This window comes from Schistocerca serialis, chromosome 5 (genome assembly GCF_023864345.2).
Source record: "Schistocerca serialis cubense isolate TAMUIC-IGC-003099 chromosome 5, iqSchSeri2.2, whole genome shotgun sequence".
Taxonomy (NCBI): Eukaryota; Metazoa; Arthropoda; class Insecta; order Orthoptera; family Acrididae; genus Schistocerca; species Schistocerca serialis.
Genome location: NC_064642.1, coordinates 121,789,336 through 121,809,750, shown reverse-complemented (window position 1 = coordinate 121,809,750; position 20,415 = coordinate 121,789,336). Strand labels below are relative to the sequence as shown.

Below are 20,415 nucleotides of genomic sequence, written 5' to 3'. Positions count from 1 at the left end.
CTTCATTATCTACCATGTAATTCCACTAACTACACACTTTTTCTATGAAAGAATATAATTTTTAAGGGTCATTAATAGCTGGTTAAACGAGAAATGCTGTGGGTTTTGGAACAGCGTAAGTGAAGCCATTACACGTTTATTTTTGTACCGAGCGTGTGCGTTTTCATAAGTTATTGGCCTTACTTTCTCCTCAGTTCCTCACTTAATAAACTGAATAAACTGTGGTTTCAGAATTCTCTCGTAATTGCGTCCGCATAACATGTTAATGTGGTGAAACTGTGTAAACTCAGCTGCGTTTTGGCGAAAGAAGCAAATTTTAATATGGTAACAAGAGAAATGTAGGTTTGACTCAAAATTCGCCGTTCATGACGCATCCCTGAAAGCTACGAACGGTAATAAGCCAGACGAAAATAAATCACCGCTTTTTGCATTTTCAGCACAATTCTTTCTAGATACTACGCAAAGCAGAGGTGACAGTAGATCTTTCTGAATGGTCACCAAGCAAATGTGAGCATAGAGGGGCTTCACTTAATATGCACAAAAAAACGTGAGCTTACGTTTGAGTTTAAAACGGCACTTGCCCTCCAGCACTCGGAATTTCCCCTACAGCGCCTGCCCGCAAGCCCACCACAGCCACTCCCCTCACGCATGCCTTACAGATTGCACGTACATCGGCCATGTTATTCTGCGTCACTGTAGTTGTGGTAGTGGTTGTTAGTAATGCTAGATATACGTTCATTAAAAGGGAATTTTCTAGTACATGCCCCCTAGCCTCCCCAAAATTTAAGCATAATGATCCGCCACTGGAGTGTAGTCAGTGCAGTGTTGTTGATAAGGTCTGGAAAAATTTCACTTGTTTTGCTTCGAATAAAACGTAGCCTATACACTTCTTACAGTTCCCATGTCCTATATAATATACTGTAGCTGCTTACTACTGCGATCGCTGCATTAATGCTGCAATCGAAAGCTGCAGAAGTTTGTCGCTTTCACAAAGCAATATTCTGCATTTCACAAAAACAAAATCATCTACCGTGTCTATCAGGAGAACAATTAACATAGGACGTTATTCATAGCATGTCTTTATAGTTCGTACATAATAAATTGGGTAATTGTATGAAACACCACTTAAGAAAATACAGAATGACTAAAACATATAATTCACAGTACCAAAATCTATCGTGAAACATGTTAATTTTTTACAGATTCAACTGCTGTTTGTCAGCGGGGTGCTAAACTGTACCGGTATCTTGTGCCGTCGAAAGTCGGATGTGTCAGCGAATAAAAATTTTGTTCCGTTGCTTCCAGGAATGAGATAACTGCAACAAATATGAGACGTAAATCTTCATATTAATTGCAGCCTTTAGGGAAATAGAACTTCTTGGTGGTTTTTGTACGAAATAGCAGTATAAAAATCAAAGTGCTATTTCTAGTTGTCTTCTCTTTGAAACTCTACATAGTTATCCATATCCGGTAGAATTCAGCCACAGGGGAATAACAGAAATTAGTACATGGCGCGTTTAAGCCCATTTTAATTTGTGGGGGTGGGATATTTTAACTGTATTAGGATCATTTATTTAGTACCTCGTTGTACGAAGAAAACAATAAATGTTTCATGCCGTCCATATTTCTGGTGGCGAGAAAGGGCCAGTCGTCAATTGATCCATTCACTAACTTCCCAACAACAGTGCAATTGAGTGTTATTTCCAGGTAAGTGTGCACACAATTGGTATAAAGTACAAGATTCTAATGCAATTTCTTAGCACAGTCTCCTCTCTTCCATACAAACCTTCGATGAGTTAAGCTTTGTACTTAAAGCTTTGTACTTACATATGCACTGTCTTGAAGAACTGCAGGGTATATCTCCTTTTCCATTATGAGAAGAACCTGCACGTGTCAGTTTTTAAATTCCTTAAGCATTTTCCACTGCATACTAAAAAAGGAGAGGACTGAACTCTACGTAAATATTCTGCGAACTGTTCCATTACAGTACTAACAGTGTCATCTGTTGTCACTCTATGGGTACTTATTCAACGAGTCGCTCCCTGAGAAAGAGGGGAAAAAATGAAATTCATTCTTAGCTGTATTATAATATGATGGACATAAAAAAGGGGAAGTTCTTACGACCGAGAGTCGTGCCACACCAATGTCATCAGACATTGACGTGTTAAAATCGAATGCTTGGCGCTAAATGGTCAAGAATTTGACGTACGCACCACTCGATTACTGCTTAACTCCTTTTCTTGTGATTTGCTAACATTCCACTCATCAAAACTCATTCGCGTTGTAAAGGGCCAACGGCTTCTCTTTTTATATTTGACGCCATACACGCACTACGTTCGAAGATTATTCGAAAGTACCGATATTGTTGAAAGCGAAGTCGATTTGCTAGTGCTATTTTATGATTTTCCTATCGACACACAGGTTTTAGGTTACGTGATATCAGTTACCAAAAGTTTCTCCTGATCTCTGCATTTTCACTCCCACGAATTTATACCGCAATGAAAGTATAGTTACTTGAGTACTGTGAGAATAAACTGGACCATGGCTTTTAACAACTGAAAACTAGGTCTGAACACAGATTCTGAGACTTGTGTCCTCGCCGTTGTGAATTGTCAAAGGACTTGCAGCTGTTGGCAAGTAACTGCAAAGAAAGAAAGAAAGAGGTTCCGTAGCGATGATACAAGAAAGAGAGTACGATTGACGCAATAAAATCTAACAAGAGTGAAGCAAAAATAAATAAATAAATAAAAATAAAGTAGTAATAATAATTTTTAATTTAGTTAACTATGATTCCAAAACCTATGTGAAGACACATCTGAAGTTGCTGTCTATTGATTCATCGTATTTAGATGCGTGTAGTTGGGTAGTGTAGGCTATAGTTTGAGTCTCGCTCTTTATGACGACCATTTGTTGTTGTTGTTGTCTTCAGTCCTGAGACTGGTTTGATGCAGCTCTCCATGCTACTCTATCCTGTGCAAGCTTCTTCATCTCCCAGTAGTTACTGCAACCTACGTCCTTCCGAATCTGCTTGGTGTATTCATCTCTTGGTCTCCTTCTACGATTTTTACCCTCCATGCTGCCCTCCAATGCTAAATTTGTGATACCTTGATGCCTCAGAACATGTCCTACCAATCGGTCCCTTCTTCTTGTCAAGTTGTGCCACAAACTCCTCTTCTCCCCAATTCTATTCAATACGTCCTCATTAGTTATGTGATCTACCCATATAATCTTCAGCATTCTTCTGTAGCACCACATTCCGAAAGCTTCTACTCTCTTTTTGTCCAAACTATTTATTGTCCATGTTTCACTTCCATACATGGCTACACTCCATACAAATACTTTCAGAAACGACTTCCTGACACTTAAATCTATACTCGATGTTAACAAATTCCTCTTCTTCAGAAACGCTTTCCTTGCCATTGTCAGTCTACATTTTATATCTTCTCTACTTTGACTATCGTCAGTTATTTTGTTCCCCACATAGCAAAACTCCTTTACTACTTTAAGTGTCTCATTTCCTAATCTAATTCCCTCAGCATCACCCGACTTAATTCGTCTACATTCCATTATCCTCGTTTTGCTTTTGTTGATGTTCATCTTATATCCTCCTTTCAAGACACTGTCCATTCCGTTCAACTGCTCTTCCAAATCCTTTGCTGTCTCTGACAGAATTACAATGTCATCGGCGAACCTCAAAGTTTTTATTTCTTCTCCATGGATTTTAACACCTACTCCGAATTTTTCTTTTGTTTCCTTCACTGCTTGCTCAACATACAGATTGAATAACATCGGGGACAGGCTACAACCCTGTCTCTCTCCCTTCCCAACCACTGCTTCCCTTTCATGCCCCTCGACTCTTATAACTGCCATCTGATTTCTGTACAAATTGTAAATAGCCTTTCGCTCCCTGTATTTTACCCCTGCCACCTTTAGAATTTGAAAGAGAGTATTCCAGTCAACATTGTCAAAAGCTTTCTCTAACTCTACAAATGCTAAAAATGTAGGTTTGCCTTACCTTAATCTATTTTCTAAGATAAGTCGTAGGGTCAGTATTGCCTCACGTGTTCCAACATTTCTGCGGAATCCAAACTGATCTTAGCCGAGGTCGGCTTCTACCAGTTTTTCCATTCGCCTGTAAAGAATTCACGTTAGTATTTTGCAGCTGTGACTTATTAAACTGACAGTTCGGTAATTTTCACATCTGTCAACACCTGCTTTCTTTGAGATTGGAATTATTATATTCTTCTTGAAGTCTGAGTGTATTTTGCCTGTCTCATACATTTTGCTCACCAGATGGTAGAGTTTTGTCAGGACTGGCTCTCCCAAGGCCGTCAGTAGTTCCAATGGAATGTTGTCTACTCCCGGGGCCTTGTTTCAACTCAGGTCTTTCAGTGCTCTGTCAAACTCTTCATGCAATATTGTATCTCCCATTTCATCTTCATCTACATCCCCTTCCTTTTCCATAATATTGTCCTCAAGTACATCGCCCTTGTATAGACCCTCCATATACTCCTTCCACCTCTCTGCTTTCCCTTCTTTGCTTAGAACTGGATTTCCATCTGAGCTCTTGATATTCATGCAAGTGGTTATCTTTTCTCCAAAGGTCTCTTTAATTTTCCTGTAGGCAGTATCTATCTTAGCCCTAGTGATATACGCCTTTACACCCTTACATTTGTCCTCTAGCCATCCCTGCTCCCCCTTTTGCACTTCCTGTCGATCTCATTTTGAGACGTTTGTATTCCTTTTTGCCTGCTTCATTTACTGCATTTTTATATTTTCTCCTTTCATCAATTAAATTCAATATTTCTTCTGTTACCCAAGGCTCTCTACTAGCCCTCGTCTTTTTACCTACTTGATCCTCTGCTGCCTTCACTACTTCATCCCTCAGAGCTACCCATTCTTCTTCTACTGTATTTCTTTCCCCCATTCCTGTCAATTGTTCCCTTATGCTCTTCCTGAAACTCTGTACAACCCCTGGTTTAGTCAGTTTATCCAGTCCTATCTCCTTAATTCTTCAGTTTTAATGTACAGTTCATAACCAATAGATTGTGGTCAGAGTCCACATCTGCCCCTGGAAATGTCTTACAATTTAAAACCTGGTTCCTAAATCTCTGTCTTACCATTATATAATCTATCTGATGCCTTCTAGTATCTCCAGGATTCCTCCATGTATACAACCTTCTTTTATAATTCTTGAACCAAGTGTTAGCTATGATTAAGTTATGCTCTGTGCAAAATTCTACCAGGCGGCTTCCTCTTTCGTTTCTCTCCCCCAATCCATATTCGCCCACTATGTTTCCTTCTCTCCCTTTTCCTACTCTCGAATTCCAGTCACCCATGACTATTAAATTTTCATCTCCCTTCACTACCTGAATAATTTCTTTTATCTCATCATACATTTCATCAATTTCTTCATCATCTGCAGAGCTATTTGGCATATAAACTTGTACTACTGTAGTAGGCATGGGCTTTGTGTCTATCTTGGCCACAATAATGCATTCACTATGCTGTTTGTAGTAGCTTACCTGCACCCCTATTTTTTTATTCATTATTAAACCTACTCCTGCATTACCCCTATTTGATTTTGAATTTATAACCCTGTATTCACCTGACCAAAAGTCTTGTTCCTCCAGCCACCGAACTTCACTAATTCCCACTATATCTAACTTCAACCTATCCATGTCCCTTTTTAAATTTTCTAACCTACCTGCCTGATTAAGCGATCTGACATTCCACGCTCCGATCCGTAGAACGCCAGTTTTCTTTCTCCGGATAACGGCGTCCCCTTGAGTAGTCCCCGCCTGGAGATCCGAACGGGGGACTATTTGACCTCCAGAATATTTTACCCAAGAGGACGCCACCATCATTTAACCATACAGTAAAGCTGCATGCCCTCGGGAAAAATTACTGCTGTAGTTTCCCCTTGCTTTCAGCCGTTCGCAGTACCAGCACAGCAAGGCCGTTTTGGTTAGTGTTACAAGGCCAGATCAGTCAGTCATCCAGACTGTTGCCCTTGCAACTACTGAATAGGGTGCTGCCCCTCTTCAGGAACCACATGTTTGTCTGGCCTCTCAACAGATACCCCTCCGTTGTGGTTGCACATACGGTACGGCCATCTGTATCGCTGAGGCACGCAAGCCTCCCCACCAACGGCAAGGTCCATGGTTCATGGGGGTAGGACCATTAGTTACAACAAAATACCTCTTAGGACAGGGCAAAATATTTCCTCTAGAACAGTAGTCGATGGTCGGACGGAAATTTTAATTTGAATAATAAATATATTTTTGGATCATTAATGAGATGATTCTCAAGGATGTGGAATATGTAAAAACAAAACTACGGTTCGTTTACATTTTCAATGATGGAGCAACAACAAAGACAGTTAGTACCGTAGTTGTTAAAAGATGCTCCTTGTAACAGACCAGTATATTAAACTGTAGTGATTTTGATATTTCATCTGTGTAGTGGTCAGTTGAGTATAAAAAGTGGAAACCTTCAATAATTGCATATGGCGTCTGTTTGGCATTCGTTCTAAATTGTGTAATAATATGCACAGATCCCCCAGCTGTATATGCCCAGATCTGAGAGCAGCCATTTGCCATTCCTTGACTCTGTGCGCTACGATACCATACTGATGTATCTGTAAACAGTTTCATTTTTTCTCAGAATTTGTCTTCCTCTTGCCATTTTAAAAAATCGTTATATTTTCTGAAACCAGCATTTTTACCATATTTTGTTTATGTATACCAGTATGTCCACTGTTATACGGATTTATTTTGGAAGTATTTTACTTTAACATTTCTTTGTACCCAACCACACTGATATCTTTCCACTTAGATCATGAATGAAATGCATGAAATCAGTTCTTCAGTGTATTTCACTGAAAAAATACAATGAGCATAGAAATAAATAGCCTACTGTATTGCATGTACCCACTTCAGTAATGTTAGCTTACTGGTTTCAACATTTCCTACCCAGACTTCCGTCTTCAAGTTACATGTTTTAAAAATAAATTAATCATAGTTCTTCAACAATCATATTTTTTGTTTTTTTCTTTTCTATGCAGAAAATGGTTGGCCCTGCCCCAGATAAAAAAATTTCTACTTCAAACTTCTTCTCTGTTTATGATGAGCTCTGTAGAAAGAGAAAGATGATGCCACTTCGTAATGTTAAGGAACATGCATGGAGAAAGAGCATTGATTTTTATACTGATCGAATAAAGTGTGATGAATGGATTCCTATTATAGAGGCAATTGCCACTGACCGGTCATTGCATTATGTTGCTATAAGAAGTCGTTATGAGAAAAAGGGAGGTATGTATCTGTTGGATTAAATATTCACTTTAATTTTACATGACTTAAAAAGCTTTATCTTTCAGAAATTTAGTGTTCACAATTGTGGTTTCCTCATACCACATTTTCAATTGCTGCAGTTATTTAATAATGGAATAAAATATATGGAGTTGTGTTAACTTATACAACCCTTGTATTTATTTTTCCTGAATCCTACTCTTTCACTTCATTTCTTTTTTAATGTTTTCTTCCTTTTTTCATTTTGTCTGGTTGAAAATTATATCACAAGTTCTTTCTAAAATTTCCACAGACACAATAAAGATGTAATTCTTCACTGATTGACCGATATGATAACCTCTGGGATGAAATGTTTTGTGAATGATACTTCGTCCTTCTGTTGATCACATCATAGTTATCTAGAGTGTAGGCATTAGTTGCTACAATCTCAGTTATGCAACTAATCAAGTGAGGTACACTGCTGACTAGAAGTCTCACACTGGTATGAAGATTGTATCAATTTCCGATTAGTGCAAACATTCAGGAGATACATGGACGTGACTGATACATTGTCCCTCACTTGGTTGCAACTCACACAGCATGTTCTGTATCTGAATGCTTGTACTTAGAGGCAACTTATATCGCTGATTGTCATTATTATTTAATCGAATCATAACAGTATCCATCTTACACTAGTGATATTGAAAGTTTCAAAAATAATTGGTGCACTAAAAAATAAAATATAGAGGGACTGGATGGCATATCAGAAAAAAATGGTAAAACACTATGCTAGATATCTTTCAAAGCCTCTGACATTCCTGATAAATTTTTGTAACAAAGGAAGGAGCACTCCCAAAATGTTTAAAAATGAATGAGGTAATGCCACTATTTGAAGGGGGAGGGAGGGGGGAGGGGCTCAAGGAAACTAAATACCTGTAAGAATCACAACTGTTCTGTCTAATATAGTAGAAGCAGTGGTTAAAGATAGAATTATAAACTTCATAGAGAAATAAAACATCATGAATGGAACAGACAGATTTAGAAAAGGAAGATCCATTAAGACTACGATATCATTGAGGCCCTGGGTCATCAAATGGAAGTATCTAGCGTGTACTTAAACCTTAAAGGCTGTTTATTATGTGTGTCTTACAATTCTTGTAGAAAAACTGGATTGCTATGGCTAAAGAGGAAAAGCTGCACATATCACAAAAACATTTCTTGAAAACGGACACTAGTGTGATGAAAAAAAGTCTACTATGACGTTCTGCAGGCAAAATGTGGAGTAGCTCAGGGTTCAGCTCTAGAACCTCTGTTCTTTTTCTTTTTTATAAGTTATATACTGACTGCAGTAAATGGAAATATGATTATGTACACTAATGATACAACTTTACTAATTTGTAGTGACTCAATAAAATATGTGGAAAGGAGAGGTAGTGATTACATGCACATGGCAGAGTGGTATTTTAGAGAAAATAATTTATTTATCAGCAGGAAGAAAACAGCGTGTGCAAAATTTGAAATAAACAGCCCAGATGACTTTATTCTGAGCATTGGGGATGTAGACTTACAAGAAGTGAACTGTAGTAGGTTTCTGGAAATAAAGATGGACAAATTTCTGACATGGTAAAACCACAGTGATAAGATCAGTTCAAACGCAAGTGCAAATATGTTCTTAATTTTTTTTAAAAAAAAAAAAAAAAAAAAAAAGAAAAGAAAATTACTATATGGCAGACATAGAAAACCTTGCTGAAGTATACTATGGACTTATCTTCCCACACATTTTGTACTGTGTACCAATATGGGGAGGAGCAGCAGATTACACATTCAGAGAATTTTAAAACTTCAAAAGGAAGCTCAGATGCATAGCAAAACTTAACGCGAATCCTGCACAAACAAATTCAAAGAATATAAAATATTAATTGTGCCAAGTTTGTATATATGTGAGACAATACTTCTTTTGCTGGTAAGTTGCGAAATATCTTTTAACAGAGATGTTCATGACCACAACAAAAGAATTGGAGAAAATTACCAAATGTAGAGCAAAAGATTGAAAATGACAGATAGGCACTCTACAGATGCAGGAAGCTTATTTTATAACAGTGTCCCTTAGCATAAAGGAAAACAGGAAGGAACATATCATGTGGATGTCGGTATAAGGTGAAGCAGTACTTGTAAGCAAATCCATAGAACAGATGTAAATGTAAAGTTATAAATGGCGTAAAACCATTGCTTTTTCATGTGGAAGCAAATTTACTGAACAAAGGGAAAGTCAAACAAAGTGTAGTGCTGAAAATACAGAAGAGAAGATATAGACTTAGTGTATTTGGTGCATATCGATTTAAATTAGTTTTCCGTGTGTATATATGTCTGAATATATTCTGTAGTATGGGTAAACCTACATGTTATTAAAAAAAAGTAGTTTTTGCAGTTTCAGGACTTTGTACAGGTTATTCTTCAGAATATGTCAGTTTACAAATTAAAAACTTGTGCCAACCACCAGCATTGAACATGTGTTCATCGACTTTGAGAAGGGCTACCTTTAATCCAGACCTGCAATCTTTGACTTAGTCTGGTATGAACGTCCATTGTATGTGCTCACTTGTAATGGTGTATGTCATTTATAGTAAAAAGTGTTATGTTCAGTTGTGTGTTGGTGATCTCTTCTGCCCAGAGATTCCATGTGGGAATAGGATTTGCCACACTGATAACCCCAGATGCCTTCCATTCAATCATGTTTTTATGATAAGTATTTATGGCTATGTGCCTATGGACTGGCAACAGTTTTGTAACCCAAAGCCTACCATGGACACACAGAGAGTGTTTTTTGATAGTGATATTCCTTCTGTTCATCCTATACTGATCCTGCACTTGTGTATGCCTACCAGCTCGTCCATCTGTGAATGTAAACTCTAACCTCTCTGGCTCACAGACACCTTGGTGGGAACCACAAGCAGGACAATGTGTCCACTTCCACAGTGTGCCACAAAACCCGATTTCATCCCACACCAAATCAAGCAAGAGATGCCTTCAGCTTTCCTATGATCCTGCACTCATGTGTACCTAGCAGCTTGCATTCATCTGTGAATGTGAACTCTAACCTCTCTGGGTCACAGGAACCTTGGCAGGAACCACATGCAGGATAATGTGTCTGCTTCCACAGTGTGCCCAATACCCCAATATCATCCCATGCCAAATCAGGCAAGAGATGTCTTCAGCTTTCGCAGTGCTGCAGCAGCAGATATATGTACTGACCATGGATGCATCAACTGCATGCTCATTTGTGACAACCGTGTCTTGTACCATGTGCGGACAGAGCATCACTACCACAACCCCCACCCAGACTTCAGATGAGGTGCCACTTCCTGGGTCCATGCCACCTTCGCGGTCGAAAAACTGCTGCTCATCTCTTCCTGCGCTACTGCAGCAGGTGATTGTTGGATGTCTCCTGAAACTACCTTGCCTGCAGAACTCCAAAACATGGTTCCCCTTGGTCAATAACTTGTTGGATACTCACAAATTCTGAGTGACGATGTGTGATTCATGTGCCTGGTTAGCCACTTACATGAAGAACCAGACATCATCAGTGACCTGCTGCTAGATCCACCATGTCAATATGCTACACCATGGTCCTGTATTATTGAACGTCTATATGCCCTCTTGCCAAAGCTATTCACTACACCATTAATGACTTATATCTGCAGGAGCAGACCCTGTCTCAATTGTGGCACCATCTGTGCTCCCAAGCCACATCTGAAAAGCTGCTAGACATTTGTGCTTTGAGTCCTTGGCTTGTTAAATTGCTGTCCAATCTTCAACTACGTCCCCTGTCTCACAAGTCTGCTGTTTCAGAAGAGAAACTCCATCTTGCAGACAGTATTAGCCAGCATCAAAAGCTTGTTCCCTCCGGCAGCCCACCCATGGATTCAGAGGTTGTAGTCCTCCTACCTCAGTCCAGATGCTTCTTTACCCTGCAATGGCTATGCGTGCGGCACACACTCTCAGCAGCTATGTCCAGTGCCAGCTGGCGGTCAACTTCTGGCACCATATGTGCCTCCTGTGCCTGCTTCCCACTCTTCTCCTTAGGCTGAATGAGTACAAAGTGCATCAAACAGCTCGGGTGATACACAGCAGAGCCACATCTGCATACCCATTATGTTGGTACCATGTGACTTTCAGTGATACTGCATGGTCTTGTCATCCACTATGTGCATACCCAAACTCTGGTTGCGAGTCCATTTAGGGGCCACGACTCACGGCGTGTTGCCCGTCTGCTTAGTCATCCAATACAGTGAATGACCCTGCCTGGACTCTCCACTTTGTCATCGACACCAGGGCTGATACCAGCATCATTCCACCATCAAGCACTCCTGCAAGTCTTCTTCCTGCATTGCTGTTCCTCCATGCAGCCACCAACTCCAACATACTTGTCCATGGCTCAGCAGATATTCGCCTGCAATGCATCCTGGATCTGGTATTCTGTTGGACCTTGCAGATCACTAATGGCGACTGCCCCAGTCTCAGGATCAACTTCCTCAAACATTTCAGCCTCTTGCCGGACCTCCAATCAGCTACTCTGCTTCTCCATGCACCTCTTGCATTCCAGGTACCTTTGTCATCTTGCCCTTTACACCACCTCTCAGAACTTTGCACTTGTCTGTGCTACCTCGAAGTACTCATGTTTGACAGCAGATCTTTTCAGTTTGCTGACCCAGCTTTCGACTTACCGCCCACAGTTTTCTGACCTCCATGCCAACAACAACAACAACAACAACAACAACAACAACAACAACCTCATTCTGGGAACAACAACAACACCAACAACCTGCATCATCTGATTTCCAATGCGTCAGCCAACTTTGCGCATGCTATCCACATGGTCACCGACCTCACCACATTACAGCCACACACGTCACTAAGGCTCCTGACCTGCCTGTGCCTCCACCTTAACCACAGTCTCAACAAGTCAGTGGCAATCAAACTTACAGCATTTTGTGTATCTTACCTTTGTCGACGAGTGTTGTTACGTTTGTACACATTCCATTATAGGTAATGTTACTAATGGTACCCGCCATAGGCTAGTTAGTAGTGAGGCCCCTTTCCTCTCCCTGTCCAGTATAAGGCTCGCCCCCTCTGCGCCACCAAACTGCGCACACTAAGGCTGCAACACAGGACCTGTTTGATTCTGGGATTGTGTAATAGTCGTCTCTTATACATCTTATGCCTAAAAAAGATGGTTCTTTCTGCTTGTGTGGGGCCTACCGCAAACTCAATGCTTGGATGATCCTTGACAATTATCTGATTTCACACATCTAGGATTTTGCCCAACATCTGCAAAGTGCACAGATTTTCAGTGTTATTGACTGCTGAAAGGGTTATCATCAACCCCCTATGCACAATATATCTGAAACCACTATTATTACATCGTTTGGATTATTTGAATACGGCTACATGCCTTAAGGTCTTAAAAATGGCACACAGATGTAGCAACGATTTATTGACTCAGTCTTGTTCCCTTTCCCTTTCTACTATGCTCACCTTGAAGATATTCTCATCCACCTCTTCTGCTGAAGAACATGATTTCGATTTATCTCGAGTTCTCAAAACATTCGTCAACAATGGCTTTAAGATAAACCATGATAAATGTCAGTTATGTGCTACCAGTGTCGCTTTCCTGGGCCATACCATCTCCACTGATGATATTCACCCTGAGTCCAATCACATCACATTCCTCTAGATTTGCAGTTACCCAAAATATTTCATGACCTCCATCATTTGCTAGGAATGGTCAGTTTTTTCCAATGGCACATCCCTCACGCTGTGTCCCTCAAGCCCCTCTGACATGTGCCTTGGCAGGAAAATACACTTCCAGCGTCGGTAAAGCACTATGGTCTGATGAGACGCAGCACACTTAAAAGAGCACTGGCCAATACTGCCACACTCATACACTCCATTAGTGACATGCACATTTCTATTAATACAGATGTGAGCGAGTCTTCGATTAGTGCCATCCTGCAACAGCTCATGAATGACTCAACACACCCTCTTCATTTCTTTCCCAAAAACTTACCACCTCACAACATAAGTAGTGAGCCCTTGATAGGGAACTTTTGGCAATATACGAGGCGGTCCACCCCTTCTGCAAGAACATAGAAGGCTGGTATGTAACTATACATACAGATCACAAACCACTCACTGATACCATCCATAATTCTGCTAATGATTTGATTGCTGCCCCACTGCTTTCATCACATATACCTCATTTGCCAGTAAACCACTGATTTTTGTTATACAAAAGGAACTGAGAATGTTGTCGCTGACTACATGTCTCGTGTACACACTATCTCTTCAACACTATATCTTCACTGTTGGACTTGGACTAACTTGCATGGGTCCAATAGGATGACCCCAGTATAGATCATTTACTATGAGATAATGATATCTCATTGGTTATTGAGCTACGGTGTCCATCTGGCTCTTCAAACATGGTACTATGTGACACTTCCACAGGTAGTCTCCACCCCCTCATCCCCATCCCCCTACACCAGAAAGTCTTCTCGGTGATCCACGACATTGCGCATCCAGGTATTAAGGCTATTGCATGCATTGTTACCAAATGTTTAGTTTAGATAGGCATTAAGTCAAAGTGTCTCATCTGGACATGCACATGCCTCCTATTCCAACGCAGTAAAGTCGGACGCCATTCCCACCCTTCTCTGGGTCAGTTAAATATCCATAAAGGGCAGTTTTGACACAGTATCTCAACCTCATTGGTCCTCTCCCTCCTCAGTGGGTTGCTGATACTTTCTGTCCATTATTGACTGTGTCACCAGGTGGGTCAAAGCTGTTTCAAGCCTGCTCATTATTGGAGATATTGTTGCTCAGGCATTTGTCACCTTTTGGATTCCTTACTTCAGTTTCCCCTCTTCTATTACTACTTATCAGGGATGACAGTTTGGATCTATCCTTTTCACCAGGCTGTGCAACTTGTGCAGTGCCAATAAATTCACACTACTGTCAAAGAAAATGTTTGCACATGAGTTTTCAGTAGCATCACATGCTTTCTCTTTCCATATGAGAGCAGTCATTGTTGCAAAATATGTCAGCAAAAGCAATCACTTCACTAGCAGCTGAGAGCCTGGGCCCTGCAGTCTAATGGGCTGGTTGAGTTCTGGCACCCGATCCTTCAGGCAGCGCTCATGTCATTCTATTTCCTGGTCCTATGCTCTCTTCTGGATCCTGCTTGGAATGGCATTTAGGGTGGACTTATGGACATCCCTGGCTCACATACGTTATAGCGAACCCTTGAGCTTGCCTGCTGAATTTGTCGAAGACTGTGAGCCTCCACTCTGTTCTGAGCTCTCAACTTTGGTCGAGCATGACCGCATTCACTCACATTGCTCACATCTGCACCCCATCTCTGTGTGCCCACACTGCCTCGTGTCTTTATTCATAAAACTTTAGAGCACTGTGACTATGTAATACTCCTTGATGACACCATGCAGTCAGCTCTCCAACTGCCTTATTCAAGCCCTCACAAAGTGCCCTGTTGCTCCACCTGAAACTTTGACATCCTCGTTCATGATAAGCTGCAAACCATTTCCATCAACATATTCAAGCCAGTTTGGATGCTTCATGATGATCTTCCCACTACCAATACCTGACTGATGAGTTTGCTCCTGTTCCCTCCTTGCTGTCTACCTCTCACATTTGATCCATGTGATTCATGTGTTCTGAGTGCTTTGGGTACTGCATTTGACAGTTTTTCCCCCAACACGGTCTCCACAAGCACTTTTTTTAGCTTTCCACATTTCCCACTCTCTCCTACAATCCACACTTCTATGTTGACATCTGTTCTCTGTTGGTCGATGACATCTTCTTGCAGTTATGTGACAGTACTCTCTTTGTGCTTCACTCACCTCCTTGTACGCGCGATGACTCCACGCATCATGTCACACTCCTGCACACTTTCAACATTCCTCCTAATGCGGAAGAAAATAATATCATCGCCTTGATCGATGACCTCAACAGCCTTACCATCTGCATGTCTTTTGCCGCTCACGCAGCTGCCACAGTGTGGAACCAATCGATTCCCATCTCCTGCACTGGTCCCCCATCCGCTCTCTGACATATCATGAAAACTACACTCAGGCTGGTGAAACATGTCACTTGATACCTCATGTGTAGTTGGCTACAATACGATTACGAGGTTGCAATAGCTGCCACTGCACACACCCACAGCTCCGAAGTGTTTTGTAAATGTAAGCTACAGTCAACATATATTTAAACTGTTGCATGATAATGTGTACATAAGTACAACAAAGTATTTTTTCTAACAGTGGACACAACAACATTGGAGAAAAAGCATTTTGATAGTACATGAAGCCAGGAAATAAACGACACGTGAAGTTAATGACAATGTCTATGAGAGGTCATTCCAAATTGTTACTGTAAATATGTGCATATAAAATGTCATATAATAATGTAAACCTAAACATAGCAAAGAACATGCTGTCCACATTCTTAGAACAAAATAAAGCAAAAGATGCATAGCCTACTTGGTTGCAGAGAGAAAGAATTAATTCTGTATGCATTTTCACTCACCAACTTACAATGTCAGTGGCGCAATTCCAATCAGTTCTCTTTCACTATCACCAGAATCAGCACCAAAATTGTCATCAGCTGTTCTCCAGGCTGTCCAATACATCCGTCGCCATCAGCGTATACAGTATATCATATGCTCAGATTCGCTCAGCTCTCTCCTCAGTCTCGTAGCTCTTTACCCTGTCTACCCTCTGGTCCACCGGATTCAGGACTGCCTCCACTTGGGGGGTGTCTCTGTGGCATTCCTCTGGATCCCAGGACATGTTGTTATCCGTGGAAACGAGGTGGCCGATATAGCGGCCAAGGCTGCTGTCTCTCTTCCTCAGCCTGCTGTTCGCAGATCTACAGAGTGTTTTACGTCGTCGTGTTGCTCGTCGTTTATGGCACACACATTGGTTTACACTTCCCAATAATAAATTGCAGGACATGAAAGCTCTTCCCTGTGCTTGGACCTCTTTCTCTTGAACTCATCGTCGGGAGGAGGTAATTTTAACTAGACTCTGGATAGGCCACTGTCTTTTTAGCCATCGACATCTTTTAAGTGGTGATCCTCCCCCTCTTTGTCCCCACTGCTCTCAACTGTGGACAGCGAGACACCTTTTACTTCAGTGCCCCTATTTTCCGCTACGCACCTGTTTACAGCTGTCGCCGGATATATCTTCCATTTTAGCAGATGACACATGCTCAGCCGATCGCGTCCTCGGGTTTATCAGTGTCAGTGAGATGACATCGGTCATTTGAAGCTCTTTTTGGGGAAAACAACCCCCCCCCCCTTCTATAGTGGTTTTCTAATCTTTCCTTCTGTTTTTTAGTTTCCCCACTTTTTGAGTTTCGCTCCCATTGCTGCTGATTTCCAAATTGTGTTTTTTTTTTTTTTTTTTTTTTTTTTTTTAAAAAAACCCTTCCCTAAGCCACAGAGTGGGCGCTAATGACTGTAGCAGTTTTTTGCCCTAAAACCATTAAAAAAGTCAAGAGAAATTATTAATTGTTTGTTCTCATTTATAATTCTGTCTTTAGTGTGTGCTTCTTTTATGAATGTACCAAATGGTCTACTTTCTTCCTCAATGAGGTGGCGTCTACAGTAGCAAGACCTTCATGTAGCAGCCTTTCCACTTCTGTTATTGTAAAATTCTTGTTGATATTTCAAATATAGGCCTTGATATCACTCCAAACCAATTCATATGGGTTAAAATTGCAGTGATAAGGTGGTAGTCTAATTACCGTACGATCTTGTTCCCTTGGCATCACAGCTTATTTTGTTTTACAAAAGAATATAACAGGAGCTTTGTTGTGCTCATGTTCGCAGCAATGTCTCTCGTTTGCAACCACTGCATAGTTTCTTTGTGGTCACTGATTGTTGGAGTTTTGTCTAAAATCACAGAACGGTAAGATGCATTATCTGTTACAGACACTGTCGGAACACTAAACTGGAGCAACAAATCTTTAAACCATTGCAGAAACTGTGGGTGATCCATATTTTCATGATAGGCACAGGTTTTTCTCGGTCAAAAAACTACAAGTCCTTCATGCACAAAACATTTTGAAGAACCTGCGTGAGCCACACTTAATTGGGATGCTTTTCCTGTTGGCTGATGACCACTGCTATTCAGATTATTGTCTGTCCAACATATATTAACTGATTCTCCAATGTTGACCCAGGTTTCGTCTAACCCTATAATTGGACATATATCCTTTCCTACAATTTTATGTAAAAAAACACCATGAGCTGCAACGACATGAGCTTTTTCAACTAACAGTTTTCGTCCATGTAACTTTTTATAGCAGACACCTATATTTTTTACCATTATTTTTAAGTGATTTTTTCTCCACAGGGCTTCTCTTGCACCTTTACCTTTTCGAAAGCCGAACCTGGTCATCCTCTTAACAGATCCTCAGTTTCCTTTTCCATCTTCCGCATATTACTCATGTCAGGAACTTGGATGCATGAGCTGCTAAGCTGATTATGTGATAGTTCTCGCATTTGTCTGATTTTGCTATCTTTGGGGTGTGTGGATTATATTTTTCCAGAAGTCTGATGGTATGTCTCCAGTCTTACAGATTCTACACACCAACTTGAATGATCATTTGGCTGCCATTTACTCCATTGATTTTAGAATTTCCAAAGGAATGTTGTCTATGACTTTCACCTTATTTGATTTCCAGAGTTTATCAACTCTGGATCTCCTATGTCTTCCATATTGACTCTTATTCCTTCAGGATAGTCTTTTCACTTATCCACTTTCACCTTTGCAGTTAAGTGTGGAATTCCTCTTGAACTCAAAATGTTGATGCAATGTACTCTTCATTTCACTGAAGGTTGTTTTCAACATTGTACTGAATCAGTCCTCCAACAATCATTTCTTTTTCTGTTTCTTTGCATTTTTCCTGCAGCCATTTTTGCCATGGCTTTCCTGCTCTTCTTATTTATTTAATTCCTAAGTGACTTTACATTCCTCTATTCCTGGCTTTTCCTGAACATTTTTGTACTTCCATTATTCATGAATCATTTGAAGCATTTCTTCTGCTACCCAAGGTTTCTTCACAGCTACCTTTCTTGTACCTATATCTGACTGTCCAGCTTCTGAGAGGGACCCTGTTAGAGATGTCAAGTGAACTGTGTATCACAACAGTCATGTCATGTCATAGCAGTCATTGTAGTCTCTGATTGCTTGAGCTATTACTTTGTTTCATACTGTTACATAATTGTACAAAGTGAAAGACAGAGAGAGACTGTGCTTGTTGAGTATGAATGCAGGCAGAATGGGCTGCTACCTGCAAACAGCTAAAGCACTGTTTGCAACGATGCTCAGGCTTCAGGCTGCTACCTTGGGCTGTTCCAATGTTGGGGCACCTTGGGTAAAGGCTGTGCATCTGTAGGATCATCTGCAATCCCTGATGCCATTGTAGCTCTCAATGCACATAACATGACTAATTTGTCCTCAAGTAAGGATATATTGTGAACAGTTATAGGCGCTGAACCTCTGAGCAGTAGGCGTGCTAGTTACTGGGTGGAGACCAGAATGAAATTTTCACTTTGCAGCAAAGTGTGCACTGATATAAATCTTCTGGCAGGTTAAAACTGTGTGCTGTACCAAGACTCAAACTTGGGACATTTGCCTTTTGTGGACAAGTGCACTACCGACAGAGCTACTGGAGCACAACTCACGATCCATCGTCATAGCTAAATTTCCACCAGTGCCTCATATCCTGAGGAGAAAGGATCATTGCCATCAAAGTATGTCCACACAATGCTGCTTTTGTTGTGCACAATTGCAGGCAAACAGGAATAAAAGAGCCTGCACAAAAATTTGCGGAAAGAGCATGTGTACGAAGGGGGTTCTTGTGTCTGCATGGTGCCTCACAGTGCAAGCAATCTTCTGTGGATCCCCTTCCTTGCTTGGGTGTTTGTCCTGCTTTTCTTCTGATGAAAACATGACAGAAAAAAAAAACACAAAGAGGATAGCTAAAGGAGTATCTAAATAACAAAGATAGAGAGAAGAAATAGAAAAGAAGAAGGCTGAAGAATGCCAGAGTAAAATTACACTTATGAATTTGAGGAAAAATAAAAGTCGTTTTGTCTTCTGTGAGTTAAGTAAACTAGGCTGTCATCTGTTATGTACACTATTGTAAATTGGAAAAAGAACACCAAGAATTCAAAGGGAAATTTTACTGTCACACTCGTGAGGACTTATGCAGAAAACAATCACTCCAACAGAACCACATGTATCTGAATAGTTGACAGAGCATGTGAAATGTCAGTGCTAGTACCCAGTACAATCTCCTTTTGCAGCAATGCAGACTTCAATTGCCCAATGGAGACAATCTTAGAGGCGATGACTGTAGTCTTGTGGAATGGCCTGCCATGCAATTTCCACCTGGTGTCTCAGCTGAGCCGATCTGCTGTTGGTCTTGCAGACCATGCAAGATCAGTTCCAAACATGCTGAATGGTGGACAGATCTGGGGATCATGATGGCCAGAGTAGTTGGCATACACCTTGGAGAGCACATTGGATGGCACTGGATGTGTATGGTCATGCAATGTCTTGTTAGAAAAGCACATCGCCTTGTTGATGCACAAATGGTATCACGCCAGGTTGAGTGATGTTTTATGTGTACGTTTCCTGTACGATCACCAGAGAAGAACAGCAATTGTAAGTAATGGCTCCCAACACCATGATGCCAGGTGTTGGCCCTGTGTGCCTCTGTCATAAACACTCCAGATGTTAATGCTCACCTGCATGACACCGCATATGTATATAACTACCATTAACACCGAGGCAGAAGCGACTCACCCTTCACTCACCCTTCACAACCTTTCCAGCAAACCTCAACCTCCTCTCATTGCACACAAACCCAGTCTCTCCCATCTACTCAATCTCCCACTTCCAGCTCCACTCCCTCCAAAACCTCAAAATTCCGATCAACACAATCTGGAACCACAACACCCTAATTCAGTAGTTAACCTTTCCTCCAAACCTCTCTCCCAATCCGAAACCTCTGTCCTATCCAAAGGCCTCACCTTCAG

General features: G+C 40.9%; 1 protein-coding gene across 1 annotated transcript in view; it reads left to right on the top strand.

Annotated features, from left to right (window-relative positions):
* The first annotated feature begins 6,300 nt into the window (after positions 1-6,300).
* LOC126481787 (centrosomal protein of 78 kDa-like) overlaps positions 6,301-20,415 on the top strand; it is a 220,826-nt gene continuing 206,711 nt past the window's right edge. The window contains exons 1-2 of the mRNA XM_050105742.1: positions 6,301-6,381; positions 7,067-7,313. Coding sequence (XP_049961699.1) covers positions 6,301-6,381; positions 7,067-7,313 — 328 coding nt within the window. The remainder of the gene's footprint in view (positions 6,382-7,066; positions 7,314-20,415) is intronic.